The sequence below is a fragment of the Trematomus bernacchii genome, unplaced genomic scaffold (assembly GCF_902827165.1).
Source record: "Trematomus bernacchii unplaced genomic scaffold, fTreBer1.1, whole genome shotgun sequence".
Lineage (NCBI taxonomy): Eukaryota > Metazoa > Chordata > Actinopteri > Perciformes > Nototheniidae > Trematomus > Trematomus bernacchii.
This window is the reverse complement of record NW_022987828.1, coordinates 12,100,056-12,125,789: the sequence shown is the minus strand read 5'-3', so window position 1 is coordinate 12,125,789 and position 25,734 is coordinate 12,100,056. Positions and strand designations below refer to the sequence as shown.

General features: G+C 39.4%; 1 protein-coding gene across 1 annotated transcript in view; it reads left to right on the top strand.

The window, feature by feature from the left end:
- Nucleotides 1-24,129, top strand: part of LOC117499740 (ryanodine receptor 2-like) — an 86,460-nt gene extending 62,331 nt beyond the window's left edge. The window contains 30 exon segments of the mRNA XM_034152334.1: nucleotides 1,556-1,668; nucleotides 1,955-2,051; nucleotides 3,581-3,711; nucleotides 4,569-4,620; nucleotides 4,830-4,883; nucleotides 5,067-5,166; nucleotides 6,254-6,333; nucleotides 6,806-6,882; nucleotides 7,019-7,092; nucleotides 7,339-7,419; nucleotides 7,734-7,822; nucleotides 9,251-9,379; nucleotides 9,752-9,856; nucleotides 10,111-10,192; nucleotides 10,301-11,568; nucleotides 11,703-11,773; nucleotides 12,934-13,072; nucleotides 13,195-13,281; nucleotides 14,309-14,527; nucleotides 14,739-14,869; nucleotides 15,039-15,081; nucleotides 15,914-16,050; nucleotides 16,845-16,905; nucleotides 17,264-17,410; nucleotides 17,609-17,743; nucleotides 19,134-19,290; nucleotides 19,461-19,525; nucleotides 20,174-20,274; nucleotides 21,528-21,579; nucleotides 23,439-24,129. Coding sequence (XP_034008225.1) covers nucleotides 1,556-1,668; nucleotides 1,955-2,051; nucleotides 3,581-3,711; nucleotides 4,569-4,620; nucleotides 4,830-4,883; nucleotides 5,067-5,166; nucleotides 6,254-6,333; nucleotides 6,806-6,882; nucleotides 7,019-7,092; nucleotides 7,339-7,419; nucleotides 7,734-7,822; nucleotides 9,251-9,379; nucleotides 9,752-9,856; nucleotides 10,111-10,192; nucleotides 10,301-11,568; nucleotides 11,703-11,773; nucleotides 12,934-13,072; nucleotides 13,195-13,281; nucleotides 14,309-14,527; nucleotides 14,739-14,869; nucleotides 15,039-15,081; nucleotides 15,914-16,050; nucleotides 16,845-16,905; nucleotides 17,264-17,410; nucleotides 17,609-17,743; nucleotides 19,134-19,290; nucleotides 19,461-19,525; nucleotides 20,174-20,274; nucleotides 21,528-21,579; nucleotides 23,439-23,534 — 4,173 coding nt within the window. The 3' untranslated portion in view covers nucleotides 23,535-24,129.
- The last annotated feature ends 1,605 nt before the right edge of the window (nucleotides 24,130-25,734 follow it).

The window sequence follows — 25,734 nt, the reverse complement described above, 5'->3', positions numbered from 1 at the left end:
ATTCCAGATTCTAGAAATATAAGTATCATCACTGAGCGATCAGAACTCGCGACAGGGGAAGCAAATACAGACATCACACGACGTAGCTTTAGGTAGCAAAACACGGAGATATGCTCACCTTTTGCAGAATAACAATTCTGATCAAAAACGAGAAAAACGCAGCTGAAGGTTAATCCAATGTGTCTGTCACTTTGAAAAATGATTGATGATCCATAATTCAATTTTTATGTCAAAAACTGAGTTTTCATTAGCTGCTAATGGTAGCTTCCAGAGTGTATGACAGCTTCCTGTTTTGTCTCCTTGGATACGAGTCCAAACAACTCACAGACTGCACCGGGCGCTCACGTAGGAGCCCTGTGACCATCAGATTTGACGACGCTGATTGGCTGAAATTATGTTTCGGCGGCATAGTTTAAAGATAGCAACAGTTGGCTTCTGCTGCACTTGCTGCCCTCTCGTCTGGGCGCTGTGCATAGCTCCCAGACGAGAGAGGGTAATGATAGACGGGCAAGGCCAGGCAGGAAACATGTGACTTATCAGTAACTTTAGACATCGTAACACAATTTTAAACGAGATTTTATTGTAGATTATACATTTTACTGATACCAATTATATAATATTTACCTTGTTTATTAAAAATAAAAATAAAAATAAAAAATATATTTTTTAAATATATATATATATATATATATATTTTTTTTAAATTATTTTTATTTTTAATGTGGGAAGAGGGGGGGGGCGCCCCTAGCGCCCCTATGGGCCGGCCGCCACTGGTTACTACACTTCCGTATCGGTCGCTGGGCCCGGAAAGACTTTTTCCCATTGACTTACATTGGGAAAGAGACGTCTGTAAATCGTTGGATAATTTTTTTTAAACTAAATAAACTACCCAGTATGAACATTTGTATAGCCCTTAAACATGTGCTAATAACGTTATTCTGAGTTATTTTCCTCGGCTTTATGAACGGCATCTGAGAGTCGGAGCTCGGGGGCGGGGCTTAAGGGGCAACTCATTTGCGCATGCTCTGAGCGCACATACAGGTACTTCTGCTCTGACAGCAAGGCATGACGGGTAATCTGTGACGTTTCGCTCTCTCAAAAGTTGGGCCATTTTGTCCTCATGCGCCAATGAGCAGCTCTCATAGGAAAGAACGAGACCCCGCCTCCCACGCTGTATCCAGTTCTTATTATACATCCATGTTTCAGGGTCCTAATATTGTGCGTCCTGGCATGCTTTCATACTATCATGGCTTGCGATTGAGCCATCATTAACGCTATTAGTATCACCTGCTACAAAAGACTCTTCTAGGCACTGTTAGATAAGTGTTTGATATTACAAGACCTACAGTACAACATAACATATTACGAGAGCAAAGGGGATTAGAAACCTTAGATTGTTTTTCTTCTTGACGCTAATTTATTTGGAATATATTAATGCATGATAATTGCAAGACAAATTAAGGTAAACTCCCACTGTAACCACTTAGGGTTCATGTGCACTATTCTATTACACTTTCTAATTGACGTCTTTGTTTATCTTTGAATTTCGGTTCAGGTGGAGCACCCGCAGAGAAATAAAAAACCTGCGTGGCACAGAGTGTTATCCAAGCAGAGGAAACGAGCAGTGGTGGCCTGCCTGCGGATGGCTCCCCTTTACAACTTACCCAGGTACAAACGTGATTACATTTTCATATGAAAACCCTGTGGCTGTGTGTGGTTTGTATGTGATATAGCAATAGTATTTGGATGTTTGTGTCTCGTGAATTGTAGCTGTGTCACCACCCAGAACAAGCATAAGAGGCCTTGATGAATGTTTTATAATTGGTCTAATCAGAGCTCTTTTATAGTTTAATAGTGTCCCTCTAAGCTGCCTGTTTGTCTATCTCTTATTTGCATGTGTGTATGCAAATGTGAGACTCCTGTTGTCTCTTCACCCTTTCTTCTGCCTCCCCAGGCACAGAGCTGTCAACCTGTTCCTTCAAGGCTACAATAAATCCTGGATATCAGCAGAGGACCACAGCTTTGAGGAGAAGCTTGTGGAGGATTTAGCTGTGAGTTGAAAGCAAACCATATCGACACCAGAAGGTTAAAATGATCTGAAACATAGGTAGGAGTTAAAACAGGCCTATTTTTTGATTGGGAGAAAAACACAAATTGCCATCTGCCATCCATAACCAAGATTTTCTAAATGTACATAACAAATGTGGCCCATAACTCCTTTTTCCTTTTGGTTTTTTTGAAAGATTTCTTTTTGGGCCAGAGTGCCTTTATTCCAAAGAGGGTGTTACATTGAGAGATAGAGTGGAAGACAATGCCTGAAAACTTCGGCGGGCTCGGGTTTCGAACCCACCTACTAGCTACTGTAGTGACAACTCCTGTCATTTATTGCATCTCTGCGTGAATGATTCGATAATTTCACCTAAATTAAATCAAATGAAATGATGTTGATGGTTAAATTAGCTTCACATGTAGGCCTACGGAGTTCTGAACTTGCCATTTAGATCTATAAAGGCCTTGGGGCTATGTTGTTTGATTGAATTAAACACAATATATGCACTCCACTATGCTGTTGTAGTATTTACTGTATCCGAAGCTCTTAATATGATTGCTCATATTTCAAGCCATCTTTTTCCCGGCCCCCATTCCAAACTAATTGAATAGCCCTACTGTACAGTAATACTACAGTATGCTGTTTTTAGCAGTATACGAACAAATGATACGCTTTACTATTTTTTATCAAAGTAAATTATGATAGATACTCTTTAACAGTTGTCAGTCAAAGCATATCTATGGACAGCTGCTTGCTACTTTTTCAATTTGTAAGTAAAAAGTAATGCTTTATCCAAAGATGTTAAACAAAATCAACCCAATGCAAATAAATACGAGTATTCACATATACTTTATTTTGTTTTCAGTGTGAACACAATATATTCCTAACCCATGGTCATATTGGCACGTTAAATGTTGTATGCTGCTGTAACAACATGGAGCCGTGCTGCATGCAGTGAACCCTCTAATGCGAAAACTCCCATAAATATTATACATGTATACTTACTTTATGGCCAAGTTGCTAGGTGTGATTGCTTTACAACATTTAAAGGTAGGGTAGGTAAGAATGGAGAAACCAGCTCGAGTGCGCTAGAATTTAAAAGTACGCAGCCGAAAAAATGATTGATCAGATGATTGGTCGTGCTTTTTACAGCGCCACGGCTTCCACAGATGACATTTTTTTATGTATTTATTGTCAAAGCATTTAATGTATTCATTGCTATCGGGATGTTCAGAGCATTCCATGGAATATAACAAAAAGTGTTTCTGAAGTGAATTACCTACCCCACCTTTAACATATAGAAATTCAAATGGCCCTTTTTGAACTATGTTTATGTTAAGTTATAGTCTTCTCCCTGCACATAAACCTGACCATGTTATGTACTGTAAGTTTGAGTATACTTTATAGTCTGTATTGGCAGTCAGGTTAACCTTCTGGGTCTAAACGTTAGTCACCCCAGAGGCTGTGGGGGCCAGTGTGTGACATTATTTAAGAGCACACACTAGTGGCTTTATTCTCTCTTGAATGCAGAGGGGAGGAGTGATGGATCTGTGTGGAGGTGACCGAGAGGAAGGAAAGGATGTGGGAGAAGGTGCCAGAGCTATCGATCCCCTCCTGCAACTCATTACACTCTTCAGTCGCAGCGCCCTGACAGAAACGAGGTCTGTGTGAGTTCATTCTTAAAGATCACATGCTGTAAAAAACCTTTTCTCCGGTCCAACCCATCACCTAGAAGGTCAATATTAGATACTTCAGAAGGGTTCTTTTTTCCGGACACATTTCTGTGGCAGTTGCTTTCCAAAAACCTGCAATGTGAAATATGTTAATTCTTTGTAGAAATGTCCTGTGGTGCTCTTAGTCACGCATCATTTGGTCCCCCAATCCCATTGAGACGTTGCTCTCATAGTCTCATGATATTCCTACAGAGACGCACTTGCCGCCTGAGTGCATAATATTAAATGAACATTTCCCTCCACGTCACACTGAAGACATTCGAGTGGGTGCAGAGATGTGATCAAATCAGCCAGGTTTATGGTGTTTGGGTATGGTCAATTAAAAAGTATAATACCACAGTGTAGATTTGTGAATAAAATGATCAACTTCTAGATCAGTGCTTCTCAAAGTGTGGTCCGCGGTGTTTGTATTGTTGATTTAATGTGTGAACGAGGCGATATAGAGAAGGTTAAACTGTCATTATTAGGCTGTCATTTATGATATACTGTTGGAGTGGTAAGCAGGCCTATTGTTTTGGGATATTTGTGGAGTTAGGTGGTCCGCGAGTGTTTTTTTATTGGTGGTCCTTGGTATGAAAAAGTTTGAGAAACACTGCTCTAGATCCACACACTACTTCAAGTTGGTGCTGCTTCAACTCAACATGATCAGTTTGAACCATTGTGAATGGATCAGGTGACGATCCGCTACACATTGACCTTGACCCTGTCATTTAACAGCCACTTTCTATATTGCTTTATAGCAAGATAAAGACTAATATTATCTTATTTGTTGTCTTTGTTCGCAGTAAGCTTGGAAATGACGGCCTCTATAAGTCCTACGCTGCTATTATGGCCAAGGTAATATAACAGATCTCATTTGTTGTATCTTAATGTATATGATTATGTCAAAATCTTGCATTTCACTCTCATCTTTTCATGTCTTTGTGCTTGCCACCTGCAATATATAACAAAAGAAGCGAGTTCGTACGCTTTGTACCTCTTCTATGTAGATGTATTTTCTAATTCTTTTATTATCTCCACTCTGCTTCATATGTTTGATCTTGCAGAGCTGCCACAGAGAGGACGATGATGAGGAAGAACAGGAAGTGGAAAGCTTTGAAGTGAGAGAATGGACACTTTTTTTTCCTTCTATTAAATCAAATTGACATTTAGGTTGTATTCAATCAACAAAAATGTATTTATTTATTTGACCATTTTATAAGATATGAACAGTTTATAGTATTTTTTTTTTTTTTTTAAATGTAAAACAGTAATTGAGATACAATGATGTTTCTGTGGCTCAGGAGAAAGAGATGGAGAAGCAGAAGTTGCTGTACCAGCAGGCCCGGCTGCACCGCCGTGGAGCTTCTGAGATGCTCCTGCAAACCATCAGTGCCAGCAAAGGTTGGAACATGTTAAAGGTCACCTATTATGCAAAATCCACTTTTTCACGTCTTTTATACATCAACATGTGTCCCCTCTGTGTAAAGAGATTCTGAACGTTTCAGGAACAAAGACCCCCTCTCTTTTTGTCCTGATCCATTTATAAAAAAACCTGTCTGAAAACGAGCTGATTTTGGCCACTTTGTGATGTCATAACGATGTTTTGGCTTGTGTAACCATTAGCCAATCACCAACCAAGGTAACCCCCCCCCCCCCCCACCTTATCACCTGAATCTCCTCCTAGAGCACCAATAGCAGTAGAAGCTGCTGGGACTCCCAGCAGCTTCTACTGAAGCCTTCCGAGTAAATCGCCAGAACGCCGACACCTCCTCATCTCCACCGCTCCCATGTTTTATTTTGTGTTGCCATAAGTTAGTCTCTCTGCGTTTGTGCACTGGGCGAATGCTAATGCTAATAATGCTAATGCGAGGATAATAAAATGGCGGCTCTACAAAACATTTCAGAGTTTTACGGGGCGTGGTTTGCAATTCGCCCAGCCAATCAGAACTGGGGCACTTTTTTCCCCCAGGAAAGTACCATCTCTCAGCAGGCACTAAAAATGGGGGTAAAAGTTCCCGGCACTAAGTATTCTTTTTGGTGTGAACGCGACATAAGGGGTACTAACGGAACTAAACGCGAAAAGTACGGGGAAAAGTACTCCGGTGTGAACGCGGCTATTGTGTTATTTTGAACCAAATATCTCTCAGAGGGGCGTGGGGAGTGGCTCCTTATTTTCATCCAAAGCAACAGACGGAGCATCAGCACTTTTGAAACAGGGCTGAAACAGAGGGGATTATGGGATGCTGCAATGATCTGTTTGGTGTTTGGAGCCAAAGACTTCAGAGACATGTTTTGTATATATCTGAGACCTGTAATACATAGATAAAAAACAGTATAATAGGGGATCTAAATTATGATAAATGATTTACAATTGTTATAGTTCTTAAAGAAAATACTCACGAATGGGTAAGTATTTTTGCTTTAGTTGGGGGGCTATAAAGTCATTTATTTACATCCACTGACTGTAATACATTTCACATCTCATCAGGGGAGATGGGCTCCATGATTGCTCCTACACTGAAGCTGGGTATTGCTGTTCTCAATGGAGGGAATGCCGCTGTTCAACAGGTACAATGCTGCATTTAGCATATTCATGACTCTGATATTTGTCATTTCTACCTCTCATGTAGGAACTAGAATCACATTTCATGAAACTTAAATATTTGTATAATTAACACAGATGATGTTGGTTTCTGAAGTCGCAGCGGTATGACAAACTCAATATTTTTCATGAATATAAATGGAAGTTTTCATATTACAATGACGCACGGTAACCATCTACAGAGCTCATCACTGACATCGAGGACCTTGATTATTCCTACACTGGTGTTTTTGTTCAGCTTCAACATGTTCAGTTTTATCTTTTCAGAACAAATCCATTTCATATTCTCTGTCTTCTTCTGAACATGATGCCTTGACACAGAGTCACTGCAGCAAAGCTCGCAGTAATACAAAAACAATTGTAACTTAATCATATCTGCTGTAGATGAGATCCTCGTCCATTTTGTAGACCTTGTCTTTGATTGCTTTTGTGTGATAGAAAATGCTGGATTATCTGAGAGACAAGCAAGACGTTGGATTCTTCCAGAGCATGGCTGGACTCATGCGGTCATGTAGGTGAGTGTTGGTCGGAAAATCCTATGACAGGCCATGTAAAATGTCACAAAGGCTTTCAGTGTTTATGTATTGATTGATGACTATGACAAAGAGTGTAAAAGCTCTTTTTTGAAACCCCTTTCTTTCGGCTATCCAGCGTTCTGGATCTAAATGCATTTGAGAGGCAGAACAAAGCAGAAGGATTAGGCATGGCCATGGACGAGAGCTCAGGTACTGTATTCATATGGAAATGAAAAAGAAATCAGTTTCTATGAAGCCATGTCATAGCAAGAGACCCAGCTGTGTGATCCCAGGACTTTAAAATACTCTAAATTCACACTCACAAATCCTATTTCTTTCTGCCTAAGTCTCAGTGTCACTCCATTGTGACCTGATTTTTGTTTCTAAATTCTTCTCTCTTTCTTCCGTCGTACATTTCCTACATTCCTTTTATTTCTTGCTCCATCTTTTTCCCAGGAGACAAGGTGATGCCTGACAAAGATTTAACCTGTGATCTGTTCCGATTTCTGCAGCTGCTCTGTGAAGGACACAACTCAGGTTATTTGCACCATGCTGTATCCATTTACACACGTCACACTGTTATAAAGTTCACATCGATTATATTGTTGTCTATGAAAAGCACCACACTGTAACACAGAAGAAAGATAACTTGGGTTGTTGATTTTTTTCACCTTGATGTTCCTTCAAAGTTATGTTAATAAGAGTCAAGCGCTGATTCATAATTGCTGCACAACACATTAGCTGTGCTCTAGTTGACAGCAGTGTCTAATTGCATTGTCTACACCGGATGAATTTCATTGCAATGCACTTTTACATTCTTTTGAGCATGCTCTTACTTTTTGATGTGTTAGATTTCCAGAATTACTTGAGAACTCAAACCGGCAACAACACCACTGTCAACATCATAATAACAACTGTGGACTATTTACTGAGAGTTCAGGTAAGTTTACAGCAAGAGCTAAATAACCAAACCTTGCTAGTATACTAACGGTCTAGTCATCCCTTAGAAATATGTGTAGGACCATGGTGGTTTAATCAGTACTGCAAACCTGTATTAGGGTACCTACTTTGTGAATACAGGTTCAATTGTCATCAGATCAAGTATGCTTTTAAGTGCCTGCTAATGATTATTAAAACCCAGTGACACTGAAGAAGGAGATACTAAATATAGACCAGTTTTTCTTCTTCTAGGCCTGTCTCAAAGTGCTGGAAAAGGTTGTTTCAGAAGAACACCTGCTACATTACTTGGAAAACAACCTTATTATTTGAACCTTTAATAGTTCGGTTTCAGATACAACCATACCACATCGTCAGCTACTTGTTAACTATGGGAACACATTAAACAGTCACTTGATAAAGGATATATACATTACATGTTACTTGTTAGACGCTTTTATCCAAAGCGACTTACATACATTCAATACTGTGGACAATCCCCACAGGAGCAATTTGGGGTGAAGTGTCTTGCCCAGGGACACAACGACATGCTGACTGCAGTGGGGTTTGAACCTGTTTAACCCTGATCACCAACGCACTAATCCACTGCGCCACATGCCTCCTCACAGTGTACACTGAGTGTATACAGTCACAGTGTTCCCAGATTTCCTGGAAAATGGTCATTTACATAGTTTGATTCCGATTTCAAGCGTTGTGAACAGTGTGTTGTGATTGTTAATTACATTAGGGCCCAGGATGGCCAGTTTGTGATTCAATCCATAAAGTGCAAATAATGAACACTCATTGGTGCAATTTAAGTAAATACAAGTTATTTTTCCAAACTGTATTGCGTTGTTATGTAGAGCTTGTGTTCAAATGTTTAATTGGACTTTCTCCTCTGCCTTTCTGCATCACGTCAAGAAATTGCAGGGCTTCAGATCTGCCAGAGTAGCTTCAAGTGTTAATTGAAAGGCTTCATTCTGCAAAACATCTTTTGTTCAGCCTGCTTTTTCTTTGAGAGGAAAAAAAAAAGCCCGTTACTCCCTATTCCATTATCCAACCGCAAATTGTTTTCACAACTTAACAAGAAAGCTACCACAAATCCAGCAACAAACCTGTACACGTGTCTAGTTTTAACTTCAATAGATTTTTTAATGTGGTCTTTTGTATCTCACTTTATTAAGTTGTATTCAGCCCTTCAAGAGAGTGTTGTAAACCTGGAGCAGATATTAACACCATGATACCTGTATTCACATTCAGATTGTCTATGTATATTTGAACTGTTCCTACCAAATCAACCATATATAAATTAATTGATCATTAAGTTCTATTGCAACATATTTAATAATGATCTCAATAAGATATTTTTTTCTTAAAAATAATGGTTTATTTAACGCATGAACAACACATATTTGTCCCTGCCAAACTGTAGGAGTCTATCAGTGACTTCTACTGGTACTACTCAGGGAAAGATGTTATTGATCTACACGGACAACAGAATTTCTCCAAGGCCATTGAAGTGGCCAAACAGGTCTTCAACACACTCACAGAGTACATACAGGTCAGTTTACATGACGTGTTATTGTGTCAAAACATGTTTAATGCACAATCTTGCACTAATGTACAATCCCAAAGATATTGAAGTGACTGTTATTTTGTATATATTGATTGTTATGTTTTTATCTTAATGTGTGCATATGTGTAAATGTGTCTGTTGATTGTGTATATATATATAGGATATACATATTTGATATATATTTGTATTCAGGATTGTTGGAAACGTTATTTCGATCTCTCTGTCTGTACACACAAACACAAAAGATGGACATTAAAGTTGACTTTGATCATGTGAGCTCCTACCAACATCTATTTGACAATGAGGTGAGATGTTTCTTTAAAAGATGCAGCTCACATTATTATTGTGTTCAAACAGGGCCCGTGTGCTGGGAACCAACAGAGCCTGGCTCACAGCCGCCTGTGGGACGCTGTCGTAGGTTTCCTCCACGTCTTTGCCCACATGCAGATGAAGCTCTCTCAGGTACAGCACATTACAATTCTGCATACATAACACTGTTAATCATCGAAGTGATGGTCTGCTGCAGGGTTTCTTCCACACTAGTTCTTATTTTAGGCTGCTGGCAATGTTATTAAAAAAAGCATTTACAGTTAATCTGTTGTTGCTCTTTGTCAGCTGCCTCTGATATTCTGTATGTCAATATGTAAAACGTCAAGATTTGAAATTGCTTTGCTTCTTTTTGCTAAATATGTAATTCTCAATATATTTTCTAATAGGATTCGCGGCAAATTGAGCTCCTGAAAGAACTCATGGATTTACAAAAGGACATGGTTGTTTTCCTGCTTTCTATGTTAGAAGGCAAGATTTCCACTTATTTTATTGCTTTATTCAGAATTAATGATCATAAATGGTTTACCAGTTATCATTAATCCAGAATGTTATTTCTCTTTTCCCTCTTCGCTGCAGGTACCGTCGTTAATGGCACTATTGGAAAGCAGATGGTGGATATGTTGGTTGAATCCGCAGGCAATGTGGAGATGATCCTAAAGTTTTTCGACATGTTCCTCAAACTTAAAGACCTCACCTCCTCCGATACCTTCAAAGAGTTCGACCCTGAGTGTAAGGGCTGCATCTCCAGAAAGGACTTCCAGAAAGCCATGGAGAATTGCAAGCGTTTCTCCCAGGCCGAGATTCCCTTCCTCCTCTCATGCATGAAGACTGACGATAGTGAAATCGTGGATTATGAGGCCTTTGTGGATCGCTTCCACGAGCCAGCCAAAGACATCGGCTTTAGCCTCGCTGTTCTTCTCACCAATTTGTCCGAACACATGCCCAACGACTCGAGGCTTGTGACATTCATGGAGCTGGCAGAGTGTGTCTTGTCGTACTTCCAGCCCTACCTAGGTCGTATTGAGATCCTCGGCAGTGGGAAGCGCATTGAACGCGTGTACTTTGAGATTAGCGAAGCCAGCCGCACACAATGGGAGAAGCCCCAAGTCAAAGAGTCCAAGAGGCAGTTCATTTTTGATGTGGTCAATGAGGGTGGAGAGAAGGAGAAAATGGAGATGTTTGTCAATTTCTGTGAGGACACCATCTTTGAGATGCAGCTCGCAGCCCAGATATCTGACTCTGACTCTGGAGAGAGGCACGCAGACAAAGGAGAAGAGGAAAAGAGTGACAATCTGGACGATAAAGGAAGGTTTTTCGTGTATCAATGGTTGTTTTTGCTGATATCTATACTTTCTGTTAAAAACTTGAAGACATTGATGAGGATGACACTGAAGGATATGCTCATGTCGGCTGTGTTCCTCCTCAGATTCATTGTCATGGCTCAGGCCCGGTGTATGTGTGTTGTAGTTCAGGGCATCTTATATGTGCTGTACATAGCTTTTGTCAGTGGTGGGCTCGTAGAGGGAGCCAAAAGGATGAGGATTTCCGATTTGTTCGGTGGTATCATCGAGCCAACTCTTGATGAGGTCATGGAGCTGCCAAGTGGAGTGGATCGGCCGAGGAAGTACTCTGCCAGTTTCTCTTCCCAGAGAGAATTGAGGGAGATGGGGCATGTGGCAGCTGTGACCTCTCCCATGGAGGTGGATGTACTCTCAGACATATTTGGCCTCAAAATGAAGAAGGACGGGGGTCAATACAGACTTATAACACAAGACCTCTCTGCCAGTGGGACAACCTCCAAAACAATTACCACTGCCGATACTTCTGAGAAGCATCAGGGGACGGTATGAATTCATTTATATCTTTAGAAACAAGGCACTTTAAGAAAAAATATTTCTTGCATGTTTTGTTTATTTGTATACATTTTGTATCTCTTTGGTGTTGGACTGAATGATTTCTTCATACATTTTACTGACAGCAACATAAGGCTCAGACTGCCACAGAGGAAAAAACTGAAGATCAGACAACGCCTGGATTAGTGAACGCAGGGTGAGTCTTTTGCTTCCTAATTAAATCCTCAAAGAGGGATTTTACCTCCTCCTTATAAGAAAAATAACTTTGTTTATGTGCTCTCTAAAAAATGAATTTACAAAGAGTTTTGACAGAATAACAAATCCAAACAGTAAAGCCATCAAAAAGTAAGACATCACACATACATAAACATTAATAAAAAGAAAGAAGGGAATAAAGTTATGAAACAATGAATAATTACAGTAGCTTGTGTAACGCAGCGTCCACACGGCGGCATGCGTTGAAGCTTGCCGGCGGGCGTGTCTGAAACTCGACCAACAACCAATCACCTGAATCTCCCGCCCCGGACACACAAGCACGCGGTTTGATTGGCTAGAGCTTGTACTGGCATATGATTTGATTGGCTGACGCTTCCGTCGAAGCTTCAAAAGTTGAACATTGCTCAACTTTTGAAGCGAGCAAAGCGAAGCGACGGAACCGCAACGCAGTTCGGCAAAGCGTGACGTCACCCCGTTCAAAGTGAATGGGCAGAAGCGTTGAAGCTTCAACGCACGCCGCCATGTGGACGGGCCGTAACATTGCAATGCACTTGATAGTAGTGCATTGTATACTGAAACCAATAAAAGCGACACTTTGGAAATCACGACACGAAAGCAATATCACAATTTGGAAAAACCTGCTTATAGAATACATTTCAATGGAAACATTATCTGCCGGCATAAAAAAACAAACCGATGATATTGATGCAATCTGGAACCCATTCATTGATAAATGTAATTAATAATCCTCAATCCAATGCCAGCCACCACCCCTTTCTACTTCTTTAAGGTCATGCTACTATTTATATGCCCCCCCCTTCCTAGGATATATGACTATTATATTGTTACTCATTTCATTTTAATTATAATTTTGTCATTTACTACTCTCTTTTTGTCTAATACCTCAAACACACACACACACACACACACACACACACACACACACACACTGTATATTTAGTTATTTGTCTTCTATACTTGTAAATGCTCCTTATTGTCTTCTGTGTATATGCGACATTGTACGTGTATGCACTTGTCTTGTAACTCCTATATCACTAAATACAAAAATTAATAAAGTCAAGGTTGGATTTCATCTTTAGAGACCTTTGCCCCTTATTCTGTGTGTGATTGTATTTGCAGAGGGAAGGTAACTGAGAAGAAAACTGTGAAACAGAAAGCAGACTGGAAAGCAAAGCGATGCTCTGATAAGTTCGAGGAACCAGAGAGCCAACACTCTGCCCTCTGGGAGACGATAAGCACTCATAACAAGAGCCTGCAGGTAAAATACAAATACACTTCAACATGCTTATCTTCACTACACTGATGAAGACGCACACTTAAGTATGTACCGGCATACTTGTAAACGCAGAAAGCATCTAATTTCCTAAACCTTTTTTCCAGAATTACTTTGCAAGGAATTTTTATAATATGCGCTTACTGGCTCTCTTTGTCGCCTTTGCAATCAACTTCATCCTCCTGTTCTACAAGGTAAGAGAAATTATAGACATAACAAGCAATAACATTTGCAGTGATTTTCAATTTAGAAAGTGATTCAAAGCGGTATTTATTTCCAAACTTTGAGAAGAATTGCACTTTAACTTCACTACATTTTCTTGATAGCTTTATTTACAAGTTTCTATAGTGAGTACACGCATATTACAAATCTCTTAAAGGGGACCTATCATGCAAAATGCACTTTTTGATGTCTTTTATACATAAATATGTGTCCCCGGTGTGTCAGGGAACTCACGCAGCGTCAGAAAATAAAACCCTCTCTCTTTTCCTCCGTACCCAAATCTCTAAAAACGGGGCTACAACGGAGCTGATCCAGATTTGCGTCCGATATGACGTAATATCAGAAATGTAGGCTGGCTTTACACCCACGGCCCTATCAGAAACGTTGCTATCAGAAACAATGCCCGACTGTTTTGGACGTAATATGGTCGGTGCATGTTTACATTAGCATCGCTAACACTCAGAGCTAACCTGTACTGCACAGAGCATGTGTGTGAAGAAGCAGGAAATAAAAAGGAACTCACCTTGTGGTATAACCGGCAAGAGAGAAAGCCTTTGAGCTCCATACTGTTTCAGAAATAATCCTTGATAATCCATGATATGGCGTTTCATCACGGCAGTATTTAGTTTAGACAGTAGCTGCCGGGTCCCGCATGAGCTCAGCCCCCTACTTTTTTTTTTTTATCCATTTCTTTTTTTTTTTTTTTTTAAGGTTTATACCCCAAATCAGCACTTTTGAAACAGGAAGTGAAATAGAGGGATATGAGGCATGGCTAGAATGGGTGATCTGTTTGGTATTTTGAGCAAAACACTTCATAGACATGTTTTTTATATCTTTTTTATATATCTGAGACCTATGCTATTGCCTAAAAATAGCATGATAGGTGACCTTTAATACAATGTATGTTTGGGTACTTTTTTTCTGCATAACAATATACTGTTACATTTCATATTTAAGTACATGTTTCTACAAATGCTTGGATGTCTTTGGTCTTACCAGGTAGCCTCTTTGCCTGCATCACAAAAAGAGGAAGGAGTGGTCACGTCTGATAGCAGCGAGGGATTGGACTCTGCTGATGATGATGATGATGACAACGAGGGCAGAGATTATTTTGTGCTGGAGGAGAGCAGTGGGTACATGGAGCCATCACTACTTTTCCTGGCTGTCGCTCACACAATCATCTCCTTCTGTTGTATCATCGGGTACAACTGCCTCAAGGTAGAGCGGCTCAAGCATGTACTTTGCTGATTTAGTCTACACTCATTTCACTTTTTCAAATCAGTTTCTCTCCATCATATTTACCAAGGGTATATTTTTAATCCGCAAAATAGTTGATAATAAAGCACATTGCCTACAAAGATTAAGCCTTCTCCACATTGTGCTGTTTATGTAAAGAGTAGAGTGAACACTGCGGTGCTTTGGTTGGCAGGTACCGTTGGTGATCTTCAAACGGGAGAAGGAGGTGGCGCGGAAGCTGGAGTTTGACGGGCTGTATGTGACGGAGCAGCCTCCTGAGGAGGACATCAAAGGGCAATGGGACCGACTGGTCATAAACTCACCGTATGTTCACAGCCATAACATCAACTGGGCTGATATCATATTAACATTAAACTTGATTTATGCCTTGAGCTTCAGAAACTCGCTGTTGGCACTGATTTACAGTCAGTACAAGTTGTACAGAAATGTTACACTTAGCAGAAAGTTTTATTCTATACGTTTGTCTTTTCAGATCATTTCCAAGTAATTACTGGGATAAATTTGTTAAGAGGAAGGTAAGGTCTTAAGAGTAATGCAACTTTGATTTTGCACATCAAAACATGATATCCTTAATGTGCTTATGGATGTATGTAATTGTTTGCATATTTCACTCGGTGACACTTCATTAAAACTAAATGAAATGTAATGATCCATTAAATGGCAGGGGTAATTATTCCCCCGTCAGTTACCACAACAGCGTCACTGCCTCCAGAGACAAGGCAATGATTGTCATTCATAATATTATTTGCTTCAAGAAAACATGTTCTCCTTATTTAGATCACTTGGAACTTTTAACAACATTTAGGGAGAAAATTAAGATAATATACTTTAGTAAAAAACAGATTAGGCATGTAAAATTGAAGAACAATTCTGTTCTGGTTTTAGTAGTTATCCTATGCAGTAAACATCAAACCAAAAGTCTTCCCAAATCTGCAAAGAAACATATTCCGTCTCAATCTTCAAATGTTTCTGCTCGTGCTCTTTTGATTGCACTAGCAGATGCTTTTGTAGATAATGCTTACCATACACATTAGAGCTTTGTTTGTAATAAGAAAATGGCTCTAAAATAGAACTAGACTTTGATTGGCACCAAATACAAATAACACAGACCAGAGTTACTTTTCATCATTTGACAACCAACATGCAATTTGCAACACATGTATCATAAAATCCTCACTGTAACTGTTCAGGAGCTAACCTAAGCAGCACCATTATATCATATAACAGATCTAAGCTGCCACCTCATTACGGCACCGACTGCACAAGAATTCTGCCTCTTTCCATCGATGTTCAGATGAAAAGGCACAGACTGTTGTTTTATATAATCCTGTCTTCTTGTTCCGTCAGGTGATGGATAAGTATGGGGACTTCTATGGCTGTGAGAAAATAAGTGAACTGCTAGGTCTGGACCAAGCTGCATTAGACTTCAGTTCTGAGAGTAAAGAAAGCAGGAGGCTCAAGAGAGAAGCTTCCTGGAGTGCTCTGTGAGTAGAAAAACAAGTCCTTGCCATCTTGCATTCTTAAAGGGAATCATGAGAAACTGCAGCGATCTACTTATTTATTTTGCATTGTGTGCAGTTTCAGTTTCAAACTGTATTTCAAATAGTGTATGACAAACATAAACAAGCAAAAACCGAGGCATAACTTATCAGAAGGACAAGGTTTTCAAATAATCGTGTTTTTTTCATTTAGGTGTAGTAGATAAATAATAGATAATTATTGCCTTTGATAGGTATCCTAGAATGCATTTAAGCAGGTGACTCATCACAAAGCAGCCGGCAATGATGATAGCAATGCAGCGTCCTTCTCTGTAGCAAAGATTGAACTATACTATTTGCATTCAGAAAACCTGCAATTGATATAAATATGTATATATTTAAATGTTCAAGTAAGAAAATCGGTACAGCTCTTTTGCTGATGCATGATACATTAAAGTGAATGTGACCCTTGTGATTAACATTAACACGACGGGCTTAATTATTGCAGTAAGTACACTGTCAGTATTAAAAACTTTTGCCATTTTAAAAAGCCTTTGTAATAATACTGTGCGCATGTTTTCTTAGTACAGTATGTGCATGTTACCCAACGGGTCACCGGACAAAAGAAGGTCCTGGAACATTTTGTTGCACTTGAGGAAGCACAGGACGTTCTGAAATCAAGCCACGTAACAGACGGGTGCTTTTAGAAAGGACACTGTAGTAACAAGGGTCTGATTTTGAGTGATGGACATGTTTTTCAGGTTCTTACCTTACATCTGTGATGATGTTGTTTATTTCAGACTCAAGTCCATTGACATGAAGTACCAGGTCTGGAAACTGGGCGTTGTGTTCACTGATAATGTAAGCTCAGACCTTTCTAATATTTTATGGCTTTTGGTCGGTTGTGTTCCTCATCGTTCCTACAAAGCAAAGATAAAGGTGTCACTTCCTGCAAATTATTTCAACAGATAATGTCATAAAACCGAGAAGTGTGGTTTAAACATATTGAATATTTTATGACGGGTCCCACATTTGTTTAATCTCATCTACTGTGCTAAGATTTTGTTTGATACAATTGCACATGCTGCAGAAGGGACGAAGGTAATATCCTGTGATTCCCCCTTATCTAAAATACACATTTGTCTCTCTATCTCTCCGGTGTAATCTATATTGCCTTTTTTATGTGTGCATGTCCTTCTGTGTTTGTGTGTGCTCACAGTCCTTCTTGTACCTGGCCTGGTACATGGCCATGTCCGTTCTGGGTCATTATAACAACTTCTTCTTTGCTGCCCATCTTCTGGACATCGCCATGGGCTTTAAGACTCTCCGCACCATTCTAACTTCTGTCACACACAATGGGAAACAGGTGTGTGTGCGCCTTTGTCAGTCTGTCTTTAATTCTCCATCCATCTGTGTTCATGTGTGCTCATATGTGCAGTGTGCATGCATGTGCTGTTTGCTTTCACGCTGTAAGGTTATATTGGGACTTTTCCAAGCTGAAGAAGAGTATTAAAGCCCATCTGCCTCTGTCGATCCCTTTTGTAATAATGTGTGTGTCTCTCAGTTGGCCCTCACTGTGGGCCTGTTGGCTGTTGTGGTGTATCTCTACACCGTTGTGGCCTTCAACTTCTTCAGGAAGTTTTATGACAAGAGTGACGACAAGAACACCCAAGATATGAAGTGCAATGACATGCTTACTGTAAGTTTAATGTGCATATCATAACACACACAAGCACACAAAGCAGTCTGTCTCTCCACATATGTCTCCATATATCCTCTCTATGTTTATCATTCAAACAAACACAGCCACACACTTCATTTTCACCTCTTTAGATCGATAGGGGTAGAGGAGGATTGTTGAATCAAGAAGAGCCTTTTGTTTTATTTCTTCCACAACTTTTCCATAAAATGACAGACGCATGGATAGAAAAAACATCCCCTCAAGCCTCTGCACTTGTTTGGCTATTCGCTACATTTACACCCCATCGCCGTCTCTATTTTAATGCGGACTCCACTGTCACTCAACAAATAAGACGGATGGGTGGCAGTTTGAAAAAAAAAAGGTAATAGTATTCGGGGTATAAAGTACAATCCTCAGTCACGCTCACATTAAACATTTTATGCAATTTGAGATACAATGCAAAATGTCAGAAAAAGCCGAAAACTCGTCACTCTTTTCTGTGAAGTCTCCCTCTGAACTAAGACAAAAAGCCCTGCCAGTTTCAATTTATCTTTGAACTTTGGAAAAATAATCCCTGACCCTTCAAAAAGAAAAAGCACTCTACAGTTCTTGCTCGATACATTGCATGTGAATTCTTCTTGCCTCATCCATACATACATAAAGTCCTTGAGGGGAAATGAAATCTGAGACAAACAATGTTTTGAAACCAAAAACTATTATTCTGTGAAATTGTTTTTGCTGGCCGTTTGATTCTTTTAAAAGCCTTCACATAAGCAACGAGCTCAGAGACTGAATTGAATATATTCTTGTTGTGCAGCTTGAGTTTTCAACAAACAGTCATGTATTTGGGGTTCCGAGAAACAAGACTCTTGTCCTTGGTAGATCCTTAAAATGTTCTCCTTTACCTCCTACCTTTGTCAAACAGTGGACAGCCAGTGAAAAAGTGCCCTCACCCTAAAGTGGAAAGCATACTTTACAATACATGAAATAATCAGAATCAGAATACCTTTATTAGTCCCACGGAGGGGACATGTGCGTAGTTACAGCAGGAAAAAGAGCCACAGACAGCTTAATGTTACATGTGTTAATAAAATATGTGACATGCATTTAAAAAAAAAAAGTACTAAGTTATGATATAATACAAAAATATATAAAAGAAAATAAAAAGTTACATAATTAAAAAAAAATACACATCCTGTAACAGTTCTTAGGATTTAGCAGCCAGGTATATATTACACAGTTATTAACGGCATCTATATATATTGCACATATTGCACATACAGTAGGTGGTTGGTATTTAACAGCAGCAAGTTACACAATTTACAAAATACAAAATACACACCTTGTAACAGTTCTAAGGATTTAACAGCTACGTATATATTACACATATAAATACATGTTCTTTCAGTGTTACATGTTCCACATGTATGTTGGAGTGCGTGCTGGCGGGGGAATCGGTGATGAGATCGAGGATCCGGCTGGAGACGACTTTGAGGTGGAGCGCATCTTCTTTGACATCACCTTCTTCTTCTTCGTCATCGTCATCCTCTTGGCCATCATCCAGGGTCAGTCAAACACGCCAAATTTGCTTCACAGATGCAGCTCAGCTGATGAATATTTCATGCAGGATTGGAAACAAAGTATCTTTTTATTCCACTGAGTCCTTGCATTCAGAGTCAGCGTTGCATACCTATGTACAAACATAAACACAGACAGACTATTGTGTTTTTTTCAGGCTTGATAATTGATGCCTTTGGGGAGCTTCGTGACCAGCAGGAGCAGGTGAAAGAGGATATGGAGGTGAGACACTTTCTCTCACACACAGATGCTTTTTACTAGTAGCCAATCAAGCTGAGCTAAGTTTGACTGTGTGTGAAGTGATACCTCTGTGTGCACACGATTACGAAAACACAAACATCTGTGAAAAGCAGCTGTAATATTGTCTGTCACTGTTTCATTTACACACAATTCACTCTGCTGCAGTGGGCAATAGTGATTCAGTTTTAGCCGCTACTGCCATCTTCCCATAATTATGCAGTTCTAAATAGGTCTCCCCCAAAATACATATTGCATTAATCCAATTGTTACTCTGTAATTTCCCTCCATAAAACATCACAATAAATACTGGAAAACCTGTTGAGTACCCCAAAACGGTGCTAATCCTCAGCATATTTGTTCCTCTGTGTCTTATGTAAACTTGGCAGCTAGTATTCCCGGGAGTATTTAGTTGCTCTTATGTACACTCTTTTGCCTTTTGAAGGCGTCCTCTGAGTGTGTTTGTAAAAAGCAAAAGCACTAAAGCGTACTAAATGCCACATTTTAGTAACAGAGCACTTAAACAAAAGGCCTCTTGTCTTAATAATTGTTTATAATGTCCTCTAGGTAGCATCTTGTTTGTTGGAGCCTGTTTCATGAATCATTACATGTCTTACGTCTCTCCTCCTGCAGACCAAGTGCTTTATATGTGGAATAGGAAATGAATACTTTGATACGGTCCCTCATGGCTTTGAGATTCACACTCTGCAGGAGCACAACTTGGCAAACTATCTGTGAGTTCATTTGACGCTCACTACTTTAATGCCTCGAGCTGCTAATATCTCAAACGTATGATTTTATTAATACTAAAACTCACGACTTGATGTGATGACGCAGGCATTTGTGATTTCACCTTTAACAGAGCTATTCGAGCATGCTGCAACATCACTTCACCTTTATAAGAAACTAGAAAATAACAACCCCTTCAGTGTTGCATTGGTTATTCATGATAGATTGACTTGGCAGTTTAACATGTCTTCCCTTTAAACAATTATCCCAGAGTCTATTAATCTGTTTTGCTTGAGGCCTGTTGTTGGTTTAAAATATTAATGGCAGTGTTATGTTTACCTTCCCCAATAGACCCCTCAGCACCTGCATTCATAATTCAGATTCAACTTGATTTCTTGTTTCTTTTGTATCAATAATTTGCCAACATGTGGTATGACGTTCGTAACACCATTCAGGTAAAAAACTAACAAGTAGAACCAGAAGTTTTAGACTGAGGGTAAGGCACACATATGTGTAGTATGTGCTTTACAATGTCAAGAAGATCCAGGGCCATACATATTTAGACACAAGCAGGTAAGAATCATACTGCACAAGAATGTAAAGACATTCTACAGAAGTTAAAATGTTCATACAACACACGCTTAACATTATTCACACATTCAAATCAATCACATGACACCAACACATCTTGCAGGATCCATAACGTTTTTTTAATCACAAACAATGTAATGTGTTTCATACCATTTGATAAACATGACCATGTATACATTGCCTGTGTGGATGCACAGTTGATCACAGAGTTAATGAAAAATGTTCCACTGTGTGGATTGTTAAAAAAAAATGTTATTTGGACGGTGTTGTTGCACAGGCTGCTGGTGCCACATCAGTAATTACCATTGGCAGTGTTTATTGAACCTCATTAGTATGGATTCCTCTTGCTTCCTCTCACTGATGGACGTTTCTCTGCTCATGTCTACATACTTATGCATGTTGGTCCTTCACGCCACATTTTAAGATGACATTATATAGCTGTGCAGACTGAAACATCATCATTAATTGATTCTTTTTGTCTATCATCAAATATGTTCCAAGTAAATACCTTGTTTTTCAAAATGCACCCGTTAAAATCCATAACACCTGTTTCCATAATCACCACTATCCCTTGACATGTGCTCACGCTTTCTATTTAATGATACAGCTTTCTCTCTGTGGGAGGTATGTAAGTCGCTACATGAATTCCTCTTCTGTGTCCTTACAGATTTTTTCTGATGTACCTCATTAACAAGGATGAAACTGAACACACTGGGCAGGTATAATAGTTTCTTCTTATGTTTTATTGCATGATCCATTCAAAGTGAGAACATGGTGTTCAATTTTAAACCTATTAAACAATTCTTCTGTCATTGCCAAATGTCAGATTACTTCATATATCCTTCCACAATGGTTCCTCCATGACCAAACGTCCTATTTATACCTCCCCACGCCATCGTAATGACAAAGCTGTAGTGTAACCTTTTCAACTAAGACAGAATCTGTATTCATTCTGTCCTTCAAAGGCTCTATCAGCCCTGACACGCACACTTTATGATAATGTACATGCAGACGTAACAGTATGATTATAATTTCCCCTTTTACTCATTGCCGTATGACAGCAATACATAAAGAATTAATGGGGGTTTTCAAGTCGCAAGGTAAGGTATGTTTATTTATATAGCACATTTTCTGACACAGAGGCAATTCCAAGTGCTTTACTTCATCATTAACACTTAATAATAAGACACAATAAAATAAATAAAACATAATGGAATTACAGATTCATAAAAACCATGCATAAAAGAGATACAGAATAGTTCAAAAACAACATTGTAAATACACGAGGTGCTAAAACAAGTTAAAAGGCTTCTGGGTAAGCAGCTGTAAAAAGTAGTGTTTTTAGCCTTGACTTAAAAGAGCTCAGCGTTGGTGAGGACTTGAAGTATTTTAAATCACTTGTCTTGTGTTTTCACTATAAGAGCAAAGACTAATGCTGTCTTGTAAATCAGTGTAGGAAAAATAATCTGCTCATTTTAAAGAGCTATACCTTTTCTCTTCTTCTCTTGTTTCACATACGTGGCAAACCTAGACCTACGAATATGTTGTGAATCAGAATAGATGAGGAATGCTTAAATCCAAATGCTAGAAATCCATTTTTATTTGGATGTATCTTTGAGGCACAGAATGCAGTTTGAAGGTAATGCTGCAGGATTGATAAAAGGCAGCAAATATTGAATTAGTTTTTTATCCGCCTTAAACAGTGTGCTCTTTCAACACAGTCTCACGGCATTTCGTGTTATAGTCAAGAAATGAATCTGTTGATTCGTGTTCACCAACACGATTTCACCATTTTCTTCGTGTCATACAGAACTATTTTAAAAGCAATGTAAATAATAGCAAATTAGAAGGAAAAACAGATTAAAAGAAAATACAGATTTCAGTATTCTCACACAGAACGATTTTAGAAGCAATGTATTTCTATTGGTAGTATGTTTCGTGCCTGCACCAAATAATAACAAATTAGAAGGAAAAAAATACAGATGTCAGTATTCTGAGGCTCTGAGCCATTTCTTTTCCTCGTGGACGGCAAAAAAACTCAGACATTATACAATTTAAAATAAAAGGGATAGGGTTAGGCTTAGGGTAAGATATTGAGTAAGAACATGTTTTTATGAACCACACAGCTTCTGGTATTCCAAGACCCGACCGGACAAAAAGACGTGGTGCAGGCACGAAACATACTACCAATAGAAATACATTGCTTTTAAAATCGTTCTGTGTGACACGAAAACAATGTGAAAATCGTGTTGGTGAACACGAATCAATAGATAAAATTAATTTTGTGACTAATAACACGAAATGCCGTGAGACTGGGTTGGCTCTTTCCAAATGGAGTTCTGGGACTCATCACTAGATATACTGTGTGTTTTCAGAGATGATGTTTTCCTCAGGTGCAGATTAAAGAGGCAGCTGCTTGTTGGAATGTGGAAAATATTTCTCTGTCGGGCCAGAGATGCTGGAGGAACTTAAATTTGAAATACAATTGGACACTGCTGAGATTGTTATTTTACTGAAGCATGGAAAAGTTTGGCATAGTTAATGACTTGCGGATAAATGACCACGTTGTCTTTGCCAGGAATCCTTTGTGTGGAAGATGTACCAGGAGCGTTGCTGGGAATTCTTCCCTGTGGGAGACTGTTTCCGTAAGCAATATGAGGATCAACTGGGATGAAAGGAAATCTGAGGGATCTAAAGCCTTCCTAGATAATGGCATCGCTCTGAAGCCATCTTGATGCCCTTGGACTCATTAAATGAACCTGAGTTTTGTTTGTGCACGATTGATTTTGTTCTGATTTTCCCACAAAGTATACATATTCTAAAATAATGCACATCAGTTTTTCTCAGTTTATATTGATTAAATTATTTGGAAACTAAATAATGAAGACTATTTGTTTATATTCTGATGCAAAATGAATATGGTGTTATTTCAGTATTTTCTCAAGTCAAAAGTATTCTGTTGTCTACATGATTATCAAGCTGGCAATTCAACTTCAGTTTGATGGCTCTGTGCTGGCATGTGTCTCTGTAAAGCTCATGTTTTGTGAATGAAGTGATTTGTCTTCCTAATCACCTCCCCCCCCCGTTCCCCTGTGTGACATGCAGATAAACACTCTCCCTCTGGCATTTGTTCTGTCTGCCCTCCTCTTCCCTGATTCTTCACGCTGTTTTTTTTCTTCCATCTTGTGCTCATCTCTCCAGGATCCTCTCCTCCTCCTGTCCTCACTTCTTATTCCACCTTATTCCCTCGTCTCATCTTCAGCTCTTTTTCCTCCTCATTATCAGCCGATGTGTAGCAGGCCAGCAGGTATCCCAACGCTCAGGTCAAAACATTGCCATGGAAGCGTATCAACGAGTTTAATGACCCGATTGGCTGCTGTCTCCAACGGACAAGAAAGTGTTTGGGGATTCCCCGGGTAAAACTCAGTGACTAAAGGAGCGTGACAAGTTTTGTTCAAGTGTTAAAAACTCACACAGTTTGCATGTGTGACAGCGGGATGACAGGCGTAGGATTGCCTCCTATAGATATTGTCCTCATTATGCAAAGGTTGAGCGCCCAGCTTACACAAAGTCTGCCTCTGATATGCATCCAAGTTGCTTGTGAGTTATGACTAACTCATTAGTGGAGGAAAAAATGATGAACTCAGAGAACTATATTCTTTGCTTGAATAGAAATCATACCGAGTCTTTAGGGCCAATGCAATTTAAATCAGGCTTGATGGGATATAAAATTGCTCTCTTGATTGCTGGCTCACTGCAATTTCTCCATTTAAAGGGCTATATACTGTCACCATTAGGATCAGGCAGTATTACGATTTATGTTTAACTTATGATGTGTGACAGACATCATTTATTGGGGAAGTGAAATTCGGATTGTTTTGACAATAATTGTTTTCAAATTTGAGTATTATGCCTATAAACGGGATAGGAATCTCGTTAACACCTGGGAGCAGTTTTCGTTTCATACAATAAATAACAACACATTAAAGTCCATGTCCCTGTTATAGATTCATAACTATTATAGCTGCCAGCTACCAGAGAATAAAAACGTAGCTGTTTCAGGTCGGCCTTTGTCCAGAGGTAGAGGAATGGAGAAAAACCTCTCATCAGAACCCCATTTCATTTGGAATTTAATCCCATGATGGTGTGTATAAAAATCAATCATACCGCCATAACTCCAAACCCACAGACATCCAACACCTCTCTGTAGTTCTCACACACAAATCTGCAGGAGACGCACTGCACAATTTCAGAAGTCGTTTTCCACCAGTTGATTTAGCAGAACACCATTTATTTGAAGCAGTGCACCCAACGCAACCCAAATTAAATATACTGACTGTTCAGGGGATAATTGCCACATCCGCAGGATCAAAAGAAATTGTGGGTAAGATGGATGTCGGTTTGTAGCTGCCAAGCTTTCTGCTCTTTTCTTCTTCATATTACCGTCCTGTGGTTGAGTAATGTTGAGGTCAGAAAGTCTGAATCTATTTAAGGTCGGGAGCATAATTTACACTGTCTGAAAGTATGAACAGTAGTATTACGGTACGCTAATGTCTGAGAAGAAAATAATACCATTGAACTTTGAAAGTGTGTTTCCTCTTTAAAGGGGTACAATTTTTTTGATTTCGCTTTTTAGCTGATGTGTGTCCGTCTCAGACTAGACAAGTTTCTCCCCTCAAGCAGCCACATTACTTGTTAGACGCTTTTATCCAAAGCGACTTACATACTCAATACAATCCCCACAGGAGCAATTTGGGGTGAAGTGTCTTGCCCAGGGACACAATGACATGCTGACTGCAGTGGGGTTTGAACCTGTGACCCCCTGATCCCAACACCAAGGCTCTATCCACTGCGCCACACACATTACCACTACT